A 17,053-nucleotide genomic window follows, 5' to 3' on the forward strand; every position below is an offset into this window, starting at 1 on the left:
AAATGTATATCCAGTTTTTTACAATAAAGCCTCGAATTTCGGGAAAAAAACGGCGAAAGCAAAGTTGTACGCGTATGTATATTGAAGGAATTCCTTTGTTTTAACGTAATAACCAAGAGACAACCAATCGGAGAACACAAGATCGGTAAATATCGATCCAGAAGCAGAAACCGCACAAGCCACCACGAGCAGATTTACTGGATATGATTTATGATACAGTACCTTGCACCGCCACCTCCGTGAGATTCGAAATGGAATAATAATTCATGGTTAGAATAGACTCAACGCCGATTTCTATCTGGAAATATTTACACCAAAAGATGTCCGTAACCTATATTTTAATATTATTATAAATATTCTTTCGATCTTTCAAATGTAATTATGAATTTATTCAAATGATAGACCTAATCGACCTGTATATTGAAATGAGGACATAAATCGTCCGATTCTAATGATATTTTCCGGAGAATATGGAAATGACATGCGAAAAATTTGAAATTGAGTCATTGAGTGTGTGGAATTTTCTACAGAAAATTTTTATTATAAACACATCATTTAATATGGAAAAACGATCAGATATGGAATCGTTTGCTTCTGTTTTTTCACGTGATCTTCATTTTGTCAAAATGAATGTTTCCGAATATTTTGATGGCTTCTTTGATTTGGCTAATTTTTAATTGATATCTATTATTAGTTGGTATTAAATAGAGTTAAATTTCATCTCTTTGAAACTGTATGCGTGAAAAGTATACTGTCAGACCCTGTACAAAACATGAAATGCGAAACATTTTGAAAACTTTATGTTTTGGGCACAACAAAAATTGAAGACTACCCACTAGTCTATCCGACAGGTAGAAAGAAATCAGCGCATGCCATTTAAAAAAATTGACTTATTGACATTTTCAAAGAGTCATTTTTAAAAAATTGCAGTTTCTTTCAGACCACCAGTAGAGTGATACGTAAATTTTCAGAAGACTTGAAAACTTTTCGGGAATCAATAAAAATATCGTACAATTACCTTGAACGGTTTTCAAGATTTAGTTTAGTTCAAAGCTTTTTATCCAAGAAATTCGTCAAAAAAAGTGGCCTACGTTAAAAAGTATCACAGATAAATTGTGACAAGTATTCGAAATCAGAACTTCATGGAGATTCTGAGTATGATATAAAAATTGGTCATTCTCATACACTGGTTATTTGTTTTACTAGGCAGCAAAGTAGTACACTGACTGTCGCAGCTGATAGTTCAGGAATTTTTCTTCGATTGATATTGTCTTTACAAATTATTAGAATTTCCACAAAACTATGTATTGCTCATACTGTGGGAAATATTATTTCTCACGGCACTTTGCCCACACCTCGCTACGCTACTTTTCATAGCAGTTGTAGGAAATAGTATATTGTGCAACAAGTGGGGAAAGTTCAACATTTCTCGCGAGTGTGGAAGTTTGTGGCAAGAGCCTGAAAGGCGAGTGCCGCAAACACACGAGCGAGAAAAGGACTTTCTCCACATGTTGCACAATATACTTTTTCGGCAACCGTCCGGGAAGTTCTCACTTCCCGGACACTTTTTCTCTGAGAAAGTATTATTTCCCGGACTAGGCCGGAAAAGAATCATAGAATCGATAGACCGAAATAACGGCTGAAAGTTCATATGAAATTAGTTGTCAAAAATTTGCATGTTTTTTGATCGCAATCGCAATAAAATATGGAAAGCAGCGGCGATAGTGTTATTTTACATGGTTGCCGAAAAAATATTGTACGCAACACGCCCGAAAATGGTTTTTTTGGACACACAGACTTCCAGGACTCGCTTACGCTCTTCCTGGAATTTTGTCTATTCGTCCAAGAAAACCTTATTTTCCGGACTTGTTACGTAAATTACTATTTCCTACAACTATAAAAATTTCAATAATTCGAGTAATATCGATATTTTTACTCTTACATATTTCGATGAATTTCGATAGTGTCAGAAAATATCGAAAGCTGTTTGTCCCTTTCCCTAAATCAAACTAGTAATGAATTGCGCAGGTGCACATTTCGTATCCAATCCCGTTAGTCGTGTACTTGTTTGAGTACATAAAGGTACAGGTACGCTAACTAGTTTAGTATCAGTTTGACAGTGTTGAAAGCAGAGCAGTAAATTTTGAAACCGAAAAGATGTCTTTAGACCATCTATATGAATTCAACTTCGAAAAGTTGTACAACGATTGTACAGAAAGGTAATGCTTTTACATCATTTTTTTCTTTAAGTATTTTTGAAACGATATAATCAAATTTTATCTTTAGTTTCTGAATGTTTCGTTCTTATAAAGAAATTTTTGTTCAATAATTGTTTTGAAATGAACAATAACCATATTGTACCTACAAACAGTGAATTAATATGTACTTTTTTTTTCCTAGGGGTATAACATTCGAAGAGGATTGCAGCGTATGTTTGAGCAGATTAACAGGAGAATTGTACCTTACGGACTGCAGACATTCATTCCACAAGGAGTGTATCGACAGGTGGTGCTCCAGTTCCGAATGTTGTCCCATGTGCAGGACAAATTTAGTTTTCGAAGAAACCTGCAGTATCTTCGATACAAATTGGAAACCTGTCAATATCCATCGGTTCGATAAGATGGACAGTGATGAAGAAGATGATGAGAGTGGAGAAGATGATGAGAGTGAAACTGAAGAAGAAAAAGAAGAGAATGAAGGAGAAAACGAATGCCAAACCGAGTGCCAAACCAACGAGGAAAATTAATTTTACATCTCTGTTCGACACAACCTGTAACATTTTTGAGAGAAATAAATCATAAATTGTGTTATATTTAAAACATTTGTTTTTTTTTTCATCTTATTTTTCCTAACTTTAACTAAGTGTCATTTCAATCAGAAATAGCTCTCGTTTGTCTTATGAGTGTGATTTATTATAAATAAAACAATTTTAAAAAATACTCTCATTAGGTGTACAACTTTGCTTCCGCCGTTTTGCAATAGATAGCTATAGAGGTAAGTGGTAAGTGATAGTCGAAAGATAGCCTACAAGAGGCACTTACTACAGACGAGTTGTAACAAAATCGACTAATAATCCGAGTAATCAAACAGTTTTCCATAAATAATAAACAGCTAAGGATATTGGATTGGCAATGATAGACATATTTTTTTTATATGTAATGGAAATTTCTGATATGCTCATTCCTAATGATCCAAGAATAAGAGCCAATTTGGTTGCAAGAGATAAAACGATATTCGGTATTTTATTGATCTACAAATGTATGTTAGAGTCAGATGTTCGGCCTGAATATTAGGTGTACAACTTTGCTTCCGTCGTTTTGCAATAGATGGCTGTAGCTGTAAGGGGTAGTCGAAATAAATAGATCAAAGATGTCATACAATAAGCTTTAGTATTTGTGAACATAGCGCTATTGAAATATTAGTCGATTTTTGTCTCCATCATAAAGTTATTCTCGTTTAAACATTTTTGGATCGCGTCAAAAGATGACCAGTTTTTCCAACGCGGGATTCGTACGCTTTTCGAAAGATGGAAGAAAGTAGTCGCCAGAGATGGACAATACTTTGGATCATAAATGTATATCCAGTTTTTTACAATAAAGCCTCGAATTTCGGGAAAAAAACGGCGAAAGCAAAGTTGTACGCGTATGTATATTGAAGGAATTCCTTTGTTCTAACGTAATAACCAAGAGACAACCAATCAGAGAACACAAGATCGGTAAATTTCGATCCAGAAGCAGAAACCGCACAAGCCACCACGAGCAGATTTACTGGATATGATTTATGATACAGTACCTTGTACCGCCACCTCCGTGAGATTCGAAATGGAATAATAATTCATGGTTAGAATAGACTCAACGCCGATTTCTATCTGTAAATATTTACACCAAAAGATGTCCGTAACCTATATTTTGATATTATTATAAATATTCTTTCGATCTTTCAAATGTAATTATGAATTTATTCAAATGATAGACCTAATCGACCTGTATATTGAAATGAGGACATAAATCGTCCGATTCTAATGATATTTTTCGGAGAATATGGAAATGACATGCGAAAAATTTGAAATTGAGTCATTGAGTGTGTGGAATTTTCTACAGAAAATTTTTATTATAAACACATCATTTAATATGGAAAAACGATCAGATATGGAATCGTTTGCTTCTGTTTTTTCACGTGATCTTCATTTTGTCAAAATGAATGTTTCCGAATATTTTGATGGCTTCTTTGATTTGGCTAATTTTTAATTGATATCTATTATTAGTTGGTATTAAATAGAGTTAAATTTCATCCCTTTGAAACTGTATGCGTGAAAAGTATACTGTCAGACCCTGAACAAAACATGAAATGCGAAACATTTTGAAAACTTTATGTTTTGGGCACAACAAAAATTGAAGACTACCCACTAGTCTATCCGACAGGTAGAAAGAAATCAGCGCATGCCATTTGAAAAAATTGACTTATTGACATTTTCAAAGAGTCATTTTTAAAAAATTGCAGTTTCTTTCAGACCACCAGTAGAGTGATACGTAAATTTTCAGAAGACTTGAAAACTTTTCGGGAATCAATAAAAATATCGTACAATTACCTTGAACGGTTTTCAAGATTTAGTTTAGTTCAAAGCTTTTTATCCAAGAAATTCGTCAAAAAAAGTGGCCTACGTTTAAAAGTATCACAGATAAATTGTGACAAGTATTCGAAATCAGAACTTCATGGAGATTCTGAGTATGATATAAAAATTGGTCATTCTCATACACTGGTTATTTGTTTTACTAGGCAGCAAAGTAGTACACTGACTGTCGCAGCTGATAGTTCAGGAATTTTTCTTCGATTGATATTGTCTTTACAAATTATTAGAATTTCCACAAAACTATGTATTGCTCATACTGTGGGAAATATTATTTCTCACGGCACTTTGCCCACACCTCGCTACGCTACTTTTCATAGCAGTTTTAGGAAATAGTATATTGTGCAACAAGTGGGGAAAGTTCAACATTTCTCGCGAGTGTGGAAGTTTGTGGCAAGAACCTGAAAGGCGAATGCCGCAAACACACGAGCGAGAAAAGGACTTTCTCCACATGTTGCACAATATACTTTTTCGGCAACCGTCCGGGAAGTTCTCACTTCCCGGACACTTTTTCTCTGAGAAAGTATTATTTCCGGGACTAGGCCGGAAAAGAATCATAGAATCGATAGACCGAAATAACGGCTGACAGTTCATATGAAATTAGTTGTCAAAAATTTGCATGTTTTTTTATCGCAATCGCAATAAAATATGGAAAGCAGCGGCGATAGTGTTATTTTACATGGTTGCCGAAAAAATATTGTACGCAACACGCCCGAAAATGGTTTTTTTGGACACACAGACTTCCAGGACTCGCTTACGCTCTTCCTGGAATTTTGTCTATTCGTCCAGAAAAACCTTATTTTCCGGACTTGTTGCGTAAATTACTATTTCCTACAACTATAAAAATTTCAATAATTCGAGTAATATCGATATTTTTACTCTTACATATTTCGATAAATTTCGATAGTGTCAGAAAATATCGAAAGCTGTTTGTCCCTTTCCCTAAATCAAACTAGTAATGAATTGCGCAGGTGCACATTTCGTATCCAATCCCGTTAGTCGTGTACTTGTTTGAGTACATAAAGGTACAGGTACGCTAACTAGTTTAGTATCAGTTTGACAGTGTTGAAAGTGTGGGGATTACAGATTCCTGCGTTACCATCATGGTGGCGCGGCCAACCAGGTTAACGCTTTCCCCAACAGAGGGCGCAACAATCTATTTAAGCCTCGAAGTACACATCTTAAACGGAGTTAAGCCAAAGATTCCCAGTTAAATATGAACCTACTTCATGTAGCACAAGTCGTCACGCTGTCCCAAAACTGGTGACCCCGACGTGATCAACGTCAACTTAATGAGTGACAGGGACGATTTGGTCGACTAACACCAGACGCCAGGACGCCAGACGCCAAGATGCCGAATCCATCCGCCGCAGCACCCACTCCCGGAATACTCGCACGCCTCCAAATCCCGGCGTTCACCCCAGAGGACCCAGAAGTATGGTTCCAGCAGGTCGAGTGGACACTTGAAGATTTCGGGCTAACGGACAGCTTAGCGAAATTTCGGCAGGTGATCAAATCCCTAGACGGCAGGTACGCGAAGGAGGTTCGCGACCTGATAATCAACCCGCCAGCACAAAAGCCGTACGAGACACTGAAGGAGCAGCTTCTCCAACGCCTGGGGAAATCACAGGCCCAAAAGACGCGACAACTGCTGGAGAGAGTCGAAATTGGAGACCGGAAGCCTTCACAGTTCCTGCGGTATCTCCAACAGCTCGCTGGGGACAACGCCGCTGACGAGATCGTCCGCGCCCTGTGGATGGAGCGGATCAACCCCCTCGCTCGCGCCAGCATCGCCGCGCAGGCTGCCCAACCCAACGTGACCCTGGACGACCTGGCCAAGACCGCAGATTGCGTAATGGAAGCGCTAGGTACCGTCACGCCACAACAGGTGTCTGCGGTGTCACCTCGGGTGTCACAAAGCGAATCACAGCTTTGTGAAGTGTTGAAGAGGTTGTCGGTGCGCCTCGACGAACAAAGTCGCGAGTTAAACGATCTTCATGCGGAAGTGCGCGGTCACTCGCGGAACCACGATGGTCCTACATCGCGTACTACAGGGAAACGGCAAAGGCAGTCGCTGAACGCGGCAGGCGAAAGCTGCCCCAACACACGCCGCTTGTTTTTGAGGGACCGAAACAGTGGAGAAAACTTTTTGATCGACACCGGCGCAGACTTGTGCGTGTTTCCGCGACGTCTAGTGAAAGGCCGACGGGTAAAAACCGGTTATGAGCTAACCGCGGCTAACGGTAGTGCGATCGATACGTATGGCTCAATTCCACTGACACTTAACCTCGGTCTCCGCCGTGATTTCGCGTGGAATTTCGTCATCGCGGACGTGTCCAAGGCCATCATCGGGGTGGATTTTCTGACTCATTACGACCTCCTCGTGGATCTGCGCAACGGACTCTTACTTGACCGATCCACGAGTCTCAGTGTCACGGGACGGGACTCCAAGTGCGCGACTATTGCCGGAATTCGAACATCCGCAGGCGATACGCGCTATCACGCGTTGCTCCAGCAGTTCCCGGAGCTGACGCGCCCCGATGGCGCTTGCAAAGCAGCGGATGTGAAACACCGTACAGTGCATCACATCCACACCACACCAGGACAACCCGTCTTCCAGAAGCCACGTCGCCTAGCCGCGGACCGTTACCTCGCCGCTAGGAAGGAGTTCGAGTCCATGCTCCAATTGGGGATTTGTCGCCCATCGAAGAGCACTCCACATGGTGCCAAAGAAGGGAGACGAATGGCGCCCTTGTGGAGACTACCGGGGACTAAACGCGCGCACTTTACCAGACCGGTATCCAGTGCGCCACATCCAGGACTTCGCCCAAATGCTCCGTGGAAAGTCAATTTTTTCCACCATTGACCTGGTACGAGCGTACCATCATATCCCGGTGGCCCCTGAAGACGTGGAGAAGACGGCGATCACCACTCCGTTCGGATTATTCGAATTCCCGGCAATGAGCTTTGGACTACGAAACGCCGCTCAAACATTCCAGCGGTTCATCGACGAGGTTCTCCGGGGACTCGACTTCGTGTATGCCTATATTGACGACCTACTGGTGGCCTCCTCGTCCGAGGAAGAGCATCATGAACACCTACGCATTCTATTCGAACGTCTCCAGCGGTACGGAATTGTCGTCAATTCAGCGAAATGTTACTTTGGCGCTAAGGAAGTAAAGTTCTTGGGGTACCTAGTATCTGGTAATGGAACAAAACCACTCCCCGAGAAAGTCGCTGCCATCCGCGAATATCCCAGGCCAACAACAGCAAAAGATCTCCGACAATTCCTTGGCATGTTGAACTTCTACAGGCGTTTCATGCCCGGAACTGCTAAGACCCAGGCACCACTCAATGACCTGCTCCAAGGAAACATCAAAAAGAAGACACCAGTGAATTGGAACAATTACGCTGATGCCGCATTCGCCGCATGCAAGGAAGAACTTGCAAAAGCGACACTTCTGGCACACCCCGAACTTGGCGCCGAGGTCTCCTTGGTTTGTGATGCATCGGACCACACCATTGGAGCTGCACTGCATCAACGGGTTGGCAACGAGTGGGAACCACTCGGTTTTTTTTCGAAGAAGCTGGCTGGCGCTGAGTGCAAGTACAGCGCCTACGATCGGGAACTCCTGGCCATCTACAAGTCGGTCAAGTACTTCCGACACATGGTTGAAGGACGCCGCTTCTTCATTTTAACTGACCATAAGCCGCTGACCTTCGCCTTCAGTCAAAAGTCCGATCAATGCTCCCCACGCCGATACCGCCACCTGGACTTCATCGGGCAGTTCACCACAGATATCCGGCATATATCCGGAAAAGAAAACGTCGTCGCAGATGCCCTTTCCAGGGTGGACGAAATCGCAGCACCACTCGACTTCGAGGCCCTCGCAGCATCCCAGCAATGTGACCCAGAGCTCCAGGAGTTCCGCCAGAAGCAAGACTCTGGCTTACTTCTACGCCAAGTCACGATACCAGGATCCAACGCTGCCGTCTTCTGCGATATATCCACCACTAAGGCACGACCCTTCCTGACGGCTCCATTCCGGAAACCAGCTTTTGACGCCATCCACGGCCTGTCCCATCCAGGCGACAAGGCCACCACAAAGCTGATGAGCCAACGATACGTCTGGCCCTCCATTTCCAGAGATTGCCGAGCGTGGTCCCGAGTCTGCATCCAATGCCAGCGGTCAAAGGTGTCACGACATGTTTCGTCTCCGATCGGTAACTTCACACCGCCGTCGAGCCGTTTCGAACATGTGCACATCGACCTGATCGTGATGCCATTTTCCAAAGGATATCGGTATTGCCTCACCAGCGTCGATCGATTTTCTCGATGGCCAGAAGCGATACCGCTCCAAGACCAGACAGCAGAAACCGTCGCCCGAGCATTTTACACTAACTGGGTTGCCAGGTTTGGCGTCCCGCTCCGGGTAACTACAGACCAAGGACGGCAATTCGAGTCCTACCTATTTCGCTGCTTGAACAAGCTACTAGGGACGGACCACCTCAGAACCACGGCGTACCACCCGGCCGCCAACGGAATGGTCGAGCGACTCCACCGTCAGCTCAAAGCTTCCATTAAATGCTTGGACTCTGACACATGGGTCCACACACTACCCACTGCACTACTGGGGATCCGCGCCGCTTGGAAAGAAGATCTCCAATCCACCGCTGCTGAGATGATATACGGAGAACCACTCCGTCTTCCAGGCGAGTTCCTGGGTTCGACGTCGACGATGAACCTGGATAACTCCGACGATTTCGTTCGCGACCTGCGCCAGCACTTTCAGGCGCTCCGACCAGTCAGTGGCACCAGGCACGGTGAGCGGAAGATCTTCGTCTTTAAAGATCTCGCCACCGCATCCCACGTCTTCGTAAGCCACGACGCCGTTCGACGTCCGCTCCAGCACCCATACGATGGACCGTTCGAGGTGGTTTCTCGAGCCGAAAAGCACTACACCCTCCGAATTCACGGTACCAACGTCCCGGTCTCGATCGACAGGCTGAAACCAGCCTACATCGCGGTCAGCGAAAATTCACCGGAGGACGCTGTAAATTCGAACGAGGACGATGAAGACGAAGGAATTCTTCTCTTTTTACCAGGCGAGAACTCACCCCCGGCCCAACAACCCATCCCACCTGCTCCAGCAGATCCAGAGGCAGCAACGCAAGCGCCAGCAGTACGAGGACCTTACACGACCAGATCAGGTCGGCAAGTTCGTTTCCCCGAGCGTTTCCAGGCGGGGATGTAATATATCGTTAATCACTAGCAAGGGGGTACTGTGGGGATTACAGATTCCTGCGTTACCATCATGGTGGCGCGGCCAACCAGGTTAACGCTTCCCCCAACAGAGGGCGCAACAATCTATTTGAGCCTCGAAGTACACATCTTAAACGGAGTTAAGCCAAAGATTCCCAGTTAAATATGAACCTACTTCATGTAGCACAAGTCGACACGCTGTCCCAAAAAAAGCAGAGCAGTAAATTTTGAAGCCGAAAAGATGTCTTTAGACCATCTATATGAATTCAACTTCGAAAAGTTGTACAACGATTGTACAGAAAGGTAATGCTTTTACATCATTTTTTTCTTTAAGTATTTTTGAAACGATATAATCAAATTTTATCTTTAGTTTCTGAATGTTTCGTTCTTATAAAGAAATTTTTGTTCAATAATTGTTTTGAAATGAACAATAACCATATTGTACCTACAAACAGTGAATTAATATGTACTTTTTTTTTCCTAGGGGTATAACATTCGAAGAGGATTGCAGCGTATGTTTGAGCAGATTAACAGGAGAATTGTACCTTACGGACTGCAGACATTCATTCCACAAGGAGTGTATCGACAGGTGGTGCTCCAGTTCCGAATGTTGTCCCATGTGCAGGACAAATTTAGTTTTCGAAGAAACCTGCAGTATCTTCGATACAAATTGGAAACCTGTCAATATCCATCGGTTCGATAAGATGGACAGTGATGAAGAAGATGATGAGAGTGGAGAAGATGATGAGAGTGAAACTGAAGAAGAAAAAGAAGAGAATGAAGGAGAAAACGAATGCCAAACCGAGTGCCAAACCAACGAGGAAAATTAATTTTACATCTCTGTTCGACACAACCTGTAACATTTTTGAGAGAAATAAATCATAAATTGTGTTATATTTAAAACATTTGTTTTTTTTTTCATCTTATTTTTCCTAACTTTAACTAAGTGTCATTTCAATCAGAAATAGCTCTCGTTTGTCTTATGAGTGTGATTTATTATAAATAAAACAATTTTAAAAAATACTCTCATTAGGTGTACAATTTTGCTTCCGCCGTTTTGCAATAGATAGCTATAGAGGTAAGTGGTAAGTGATAGTCGAAAGATAGCCTACAAGAGGCACTTACTACAGACGAGTTGTAACAAAATCGACTAATAATCCGAGTAATCAAACAGTTTCCCATAAATAATAAACAGCTAAGGATATTGGATTGGCAATGATAGACATATTTTTTTTATATGTAATGGAAATTTCTGATATGCTCATTCCTAATGATCCAAGAATAAGAGCCAATTTGGTTGTAAGAGATAAAACGATATTCGGTATTTTATTGATCTACAAAAGTATGTTAGAGTCAGATTTTCGGCCTAAATATTAGGTGTACAACTTTGCTTCCGTCGTTTTGCAATAGATGGCTGTAGCTGTAAGGGGTAGTCGAAATAAATAGATCAAAGATGTCATACAATAAGCTTAAGTATTTGTGAACATAGCGCTATTGAAATATTAGTCGATTTTTGTCTCCATCATAAAGTTATTCTCGTTTAAACATTTTTGGATCGCGTCAAAAGATGACCAGTTTTTCCAACGCGGGATTCGTACGCTTTTCGAAAGATGGAAGAAAGAAGTCGCCAGAGATGGACAATACTTTGGATCATAAATGTATATCCAGTTTTTTACAATAAAGCCTCGAATTTCGGGAAAAAAACGGCGAAAGCAAAGTTGTACGCGTATGTATATTGAAGGAATTCCTTTGTTCTAACGTAATAAACAAGAGACAACCAATCAGAGAACACAAGATCGGTAAATTTCGATCCAGAAGCAGAAACCGCACAAGCCACCACGATCAGATTTACTGGATATGATTTATGATACAGTACCTTGCACCGCCACCTCCGTGAGATTCGAAATGAAATAATAATTCATGGTTAGAATAGACTCAACGCCGATTTCTATCTGGAAATATTTACACCAAAAGATGTCCGTAACCTATATTTTGATATTATTATAAATATTCTTTCGATCTTTCAAATGTAATTATGAATTTATTCAAATGATAGACCTAATCGACCTGTATATTGAAATGAGGACATAAATCGTCCGATTCTAATGATATTTTTCGGAGAATATGGAAATGACATGCGAAAAATTTGAAATTGAGTCATTGAGTGTGTGGAATTTTCTACAGAAAATTTTTATTATAAACACATCATTTAATATGGAAAAACGATCAGATATGGAATCGTTTGCTTCTGTGTTTTCACGTGATCTTCATTTTGTCAAAATGAATGTTTCCGAATATTTTGATGGCTTCTTTGATTTGGCTAATTTTTAATTGATATCTATTATTAGTTGGTATTAAATAGAGTTAAATTTCATTTCTTTTGAAACTGTATGCTTGAAAAGTATACTGTCAGACCCTGTACAAAACATGAAATGCGAAACATTTTGAAAACTTTATGTTTTGGGCACAACAAAAATTGAAGACTACCCACTAGTCTATCCGACAGGTAGAAAGAAATCAGCGCATGCCATTCAAAAAAATTGACTTATTGACATTTTCAAAGAGTCATTTTTAAAAAATTGCAGTTTCTTTCAGACCACCAGTAGAGTGATACGTAAATTTTCAGAAGACTTGAAAACTTTTCGGGAATCAATAAAAATATCGTACAATTACCTTGAACGGTTTTCAAGATTTAGTTTAGTTCAAAGCTTTTTATCCAAGAAATTCGTCAAAAAAAGTGGCCTACGTTAAAAAGTATCACAGATAAATTGTGACAAGTATTCGAAATCAGAACTTCATGGAGATTCTGAGTATGATATAAAAATTGGTCATTCTCATACACTGGTTATTTGTTTTACTAGGCAGCAAAGTAGTACACTGACTGTCGCAGCTGATAGTTCAGGAATTTTTCTTCGATTGATATTGTCTTTACAAATTATTAGAATTTCCACAAAACTATGTATTGCTCATACTGTGGGAAATATTATTTCTCACGGCACTTTGCCCACACCTCGCTACGCTACTTTTCATAGCAGTTGTAGGAAAGGCCATCATCGGGGTGGATTTTCTGACTCATTACGACCTCCTCGTGGATCTGCGCAACGGACTCTTACTTGACCGATCCACGAGTCTCAGTGTCACGGGACGGGACTCCAAGTGCGCGACTATCGCCGGAATTCGAACATCCGCAGGCGATACGCGCTATCACGCGTTGCTCCAGCAGTTCCCGGAGCTGACGCGCCCCGATGGCGCTTGCAAAGCAGCGGATGTGAAACACCGTACAGTGCATCACATCCACACCACACCAGGACAACCCGTCTTCCAGAAGCCACGTCGCCTAGCCGCGGACCGTTACCTCGCCGCTAGGAAGGAGTTCGAGTCCATGCTCCAATTGGGGATTTGTCGCCCATCGAAGAGCACTCCACATGGTGCCAAAGAAGGGAGACGAATGGCGCCCTTGTGGAGACTACCGGGGACTAAACGCGCGCACTTTACCAGACCGGTATCCAGTGCGCCACATCCAGGACTTCGCCCAAATGCTCCGTGGAAAGTCAATTTTTTCCACCATTGACCTGGTACGAGCGTACCATCATATCCCGGTGGCCCCTGAAGACGTGGAGAAGACGGCGATCACCACTCCGTTCGGATTATTTGAATTCCCGGCAATGAGCTTTGGACTACGAAACGCCGTTCAAACATTCCAGCGGTTCATCGACGAGGTTCTCCGGGGACTCGACTTCGTGTATGCCTATATTGACGACCTACTGGTGGCCTCCTCGTCCGAGGAAGAGCATCATGAACACCTACGCATTCTATTCGAACGTCTCCAGCGGTACGGAATTGTCGACAATTCAGCGAAATGTTACTTTGGCGCTAAGGAAGTAAAGTTCTTGGGGTACCTAGTATCTGGTAATGGAACAAAACCACTCCCCGAGAAAGTCGCTGCCATCCGCGAATATCCCAGGCCAACAACAGCAAAAGATCTCCGACAATTCCTTGGCATGTTGAACTTCTACAGGCGTTTCATGCCCGGAACTGCTAAGACCCAGGCACCACTCAATGACCTGCTCCAAGGAAACATCAAAAAGAAGACACCAGTGAATTGGAACAATTACGCTGATGCCGCATTCGCCGCATGCAAGGAAGAACTTGCAAAAGCGACACTTCTGGCACACCCCGAACTTGGCGCCGAGGTCTCCTTGGTTTGTGATGCATCGGACCACACCATTGGAGCTGCACTGCATCAACGGGTTGGCAACGAGTGGAAACCACTCGGTTTTTTTTCGAAGAAGCTGGCTGGCGCTGAGTGCAAGTACAGCGCCTACGATCGGGAACTCCTGGCCATCTACAAGTCGGTCAAGTACTTCCGACACATGGTTGAAGGACGCCACTTCTTCATTTTAACTGACCATAAGCCGCTGACCTTCGCCTTCAGTCAAAAGTCCGATCAATGCTCCCCACGCCGATACCGCCACCTGGACTTCATCGGGCAGTTCACCACAGATATCCGGCATATATCCGGAAAAGAAAACGTCGTCGCAGATGCCCTTTCCAGGGTGGACGAAATCGCAGCACCACTCGACTTCGAGGCCCTCGCAGCATCCCAGCAATGTGACCCAGAGCTCCAGGAGTTCCGCCAGAAGCAAGACTCTGGCTTACTTCTACGCCAAGTCACGATACCAGGATCCAACGCTGCCGTCTTCTGCGATATATCCACCACTAAGGCACGACCCTTCCTGACGGCTCCATTCCGGAAACCAGCTTTTGACGCCATCCACGGCCTGTCCCATCCAGGCGCCAAGGCCACCACAAAGCTGATGAGCCAACGATACGTCTGGCCCTCCATTTCCAGAGATTGCCGAGCGTGGTCCCGAGTCTGCATCCAATGCCAGCGGTCAAAGGTGTCACGACATGTTTCGTCTCCGATCGGTAACTTCACACCGCCGTCGAGCCGTTTCGAACATGTGCACATCGACCTGATCGTGATGCCATTTTCCAAAGGATATCGGTATTGCCTCACCTGCGTCGATCGATTTTCTCGATGGCCAGAAGCGATACCGCTCCAAGACCAGACAGCAGAAACCGTCGCCCGAGCATTTTACACTAACTGGGTTGCCAGGTTTGGCGTCCCGCTCCGGGTAACTACAGACCAAGGACGGCAATTCGAGTCCTACCTATTTCGCTGCTTGAACAAGCTACTAGGGACGGACCACCTCAGAACCACGGCGTACCACCCGGCCGCCAACGGAATGGTCGAGCGACTCCACCGTCAGCTCAAAGCTTCCATTAAATGCTTGGACTCTGACACATGGGTCCACACACTACCCACTGCACTACTGGGGATCCGCGCCGCTTGGAAAGAAGATCTCCAATCCACCGCTGCTGAGATGATATACGGAGAACCACTCCGTCTTCCTGGCGAGTTCCTGGGTTCGACGTCGACGATGAACCTGGATAACTCCGACGATTTCGTTCGCGACCTGCGCCAGCACTTTCAGGCGCTCCGACCAGTCAGTGGCACCAGGCACGGTGAGCGGAAGATCTTCGTCTTTAAAGATCTCGCCACCGCATCCCACGTCTTCGTAAGGCACGACGCCGTTCGACGTCCGCTCCAGCACCCATACGATGGACCGTTCGAGGTGGTTTCTCGAGCCGAAAAGCACTACACCCTCCGAATTCACGGTACCAACGTCCCGGTCTCGATCGACAGGCTGAAACCAGCCTACATCGCGGTCAGCGAAAATTCACCGGAGGACGCTGTAAATTCGAACGAGGACGATGAAGACGAAGGAATTCTTCTCTTTTTACCAGGCGAGAACTCACCCCCGGCCCAACAACCCATCCCACCTGCTCCAGCAGAACCAGAGGCAGCAACGCAAGCGCCAGCAGTACGACGACCTTACACGACCAGATCAGGTCGGCAAGTTCGTTTCCCCGAGCGTTTCCAGGCGGGGATGTAATATATCGTTAATCACTAGCAAGGGGGTACTGTGGGGATTACAGATTCCTGCGTTACCATCATGGTGGCGCGGCCAACCAGGTTAACGCTTCCCCCAACAGAGGGCGCAACAATCTATTTAAGCCTCGAAGTACACATCTTAAACGGAGTTAAGCCAAAGATTCCCAGTTAAATATGAACCTACTTCATGCAGCACAAGTCGTCACGCTGTCCCAAAAAAAGCAGAGCAGTAAATTTTGAAGCCGAAAAGATGTCTTTAGACCATCTATATGAATTCAACTTCGAAAAGTTGTACAACGATTGTACAGAAAGGTAATGCTTTTACATCATTTTTTTCTTTAAGTATTTTTGAAACGATATAATCAAATTTTATCTTTAGTTTCTGAATGTTTCGTTCTTATAAAGAAATTTTTGTTCAATAATTGTTTTGAAATGAACAAAAACCATATTGTACCTACAAACAGTGAATTAATATGTACTTTTTTTTTCCTAGGGGTATAACATTCGAAGAGGATTGCAGCGTATGTTTGAGCAGATTAACAGGAGAATTGTACCTTACGGACTGCAGACATTCATTCCACAAGGAGTGTATCGACAGGTGGTGCTCCACTTCCGAATGTTGTCCCATGTGCAGGACAAATTTAGTTTTCGAAGAAACCTGCAGTATCTTCGATACAAATTGGAAACCTGTCAATATCCATCGGTTCGATAAGATGGACAGTGATGAAGAAGATGATGAGAGTGGAGAAGATGATGAGAGTGAAACTGAAGAAGAAAAAGAAGAGAATGAAGGAGAAAACGAATGCCAAACCGAGTGCCAAACCAACGAGGAAAATTAATTTTACATCTCTGTTCGACACAACCTGTAACATTTTTGAGAGAAATAAATCATAAATTGTGTTATATTTAAAACATTTGTTTTTTTTTTCATCTTATTTTTCCTAACTTTAACTAAGTGTCATTTCAATCAGAAATAGCTCTCGTTTGTCTTATGAGTGTGATTTATTATAAATAAAACAATTTTAAAAAATACTCTCATTAGGTGTACAACTTTGCTTCCGCCGTTTTGCAATAGATAGCTATAGAGGTAAGTGGTAAGTGATAGTCGAAAGATAGCCTACAAGAGGCACTTACTACAGACGAGTTGTAACAAAATCGACTAATAATCCGAGTAATCAAACAGTTTTCCATAAATAATAAACAG

The 17,053-nt window shown here is 43.2% G+C and overlaps 3 protein-coding genes across 3 annotated transcripts; all 3 read left to right on the top strand.

The window, feature by feature from the left end:
- Window positions 1–2,156: 2,156 nt before the first annotated feature.
- Window positions 2,157–2,799, top strand: LOC123682521 (brassinosteroid-responsive RING protein 1-like). Its single transcript, XM_045621168.1, has 2 exons — window positions 2,157–2,219; window positions 2,401–2,799. Exons 1-2 carry the CDS (start codon window positions 2,158–2,160, stop codon window positions 2,744–2,746), a joined length of 408 nt encoding a protein of 135 aa, XP_045477124.1. The 5' UTR covers window position 2,157; the 3' UTR covers window positions 2,747–2,799.
- A 7,299-nt stretch (window positions 2,800–10,098) lies between these two features.
- LOC123682622 (brassinosteroid-responsive RING protein 1-like) lies at window positions 10,099–10,773 on the top strand. The gene is made up of 2 exons (XM_045621359.1): window positions 10,099–10,193; window positions 10,375–10,773. Exons 1-2 carry the CDS (start codon window positions 10,132–10,134, stop codon window positions 10,718–10,720), a joined length of 408 nt encoding a protein of 135 aa, XP_045477315.1. The 5' UTR covers window positions 10,099–10,131; the 3' UTR covers window positions 10,721–10,773.
- Window positions 10,774–16,036: 5,263 nt separating this feature from the next.
- LOC123682868 (brassinosteroid-responsive RING protein 1-like) lies at window positions 16,037–16,741 on the top strand. The gene is made up of 2 exons (XM_045621671.1): window positions 16,037–16,161; window positions 16,343–16,741. The coding sequence occupies exons 1-2, from the start codon at window positions 16,037–16,039 to the stop codon at window positions 16,686–16,688; spliced, it is 471 nt and encodes a 156-aa protein (XP_045477627.1). The 3' UTR covers window positions 16,689–16,741.
- The last annotated feature ends 312 nt before the right edge of the window (window positions 16,742–17,053 follow it).

Source organism: Harmonia axyridis, chromosome 6 (assembly GCF_914767665.1).
Source record: "Harmonia axyridis chromosome 6, icHarAxyr1.1, whole genome shotgun sequence".
NCBI classification, from domain to species: Eukaryota; Metazoa; Arthropoda; class Insecta; order Coleoptera; family Coccinellidae; genus Harmonia; species Harmonia axyridis.

Bases quoted from the DNA above. Each gene is read 5' to 3' on its own strand.
- LOC123682622 (XM_045621359.1), top strand. From the start codon at position 10,132: ATGTCTTTAGACCATCTATATGAATTCAACTTCGAAAAGTTGTACAAC. The intron at 10,194-10,374 runs GTAATGCTTTTA...TTTTTTTCCTAG, and splicing joins TACAACGATTGTACAGAAAG to GGGTATAACATTCGAAGAGG.
- LOC123682521 (XM_045621168.1), top strand. From the start codon at position 2,158: ATGTCTTTAGACCATCTATATGAATTCAACTTCGAAAAGTTGTACAAC. The intron at 2,220-2,400 runs GTAATGCTTTTA...TTTTTTTCCTAG, and splicing joins TACAACGATTGTACAGAAAG to GGGTATAACATTCGAAGAGG.
- LOC123682868 (XM_045621671.1), top strand. From the start codon at position 16,037: ATGCAGCACAAGTCGTCACGCTGTCCCAAAAAAAGCAGAGCAGTAAAT. The intron at 16,162-16,342 runs GTAATGCTTTTA...TTTTTTTCCTAG, and splicing joins TACAACGATTGTACAGAAAG to GGGTATAACATTCGAAGAGG.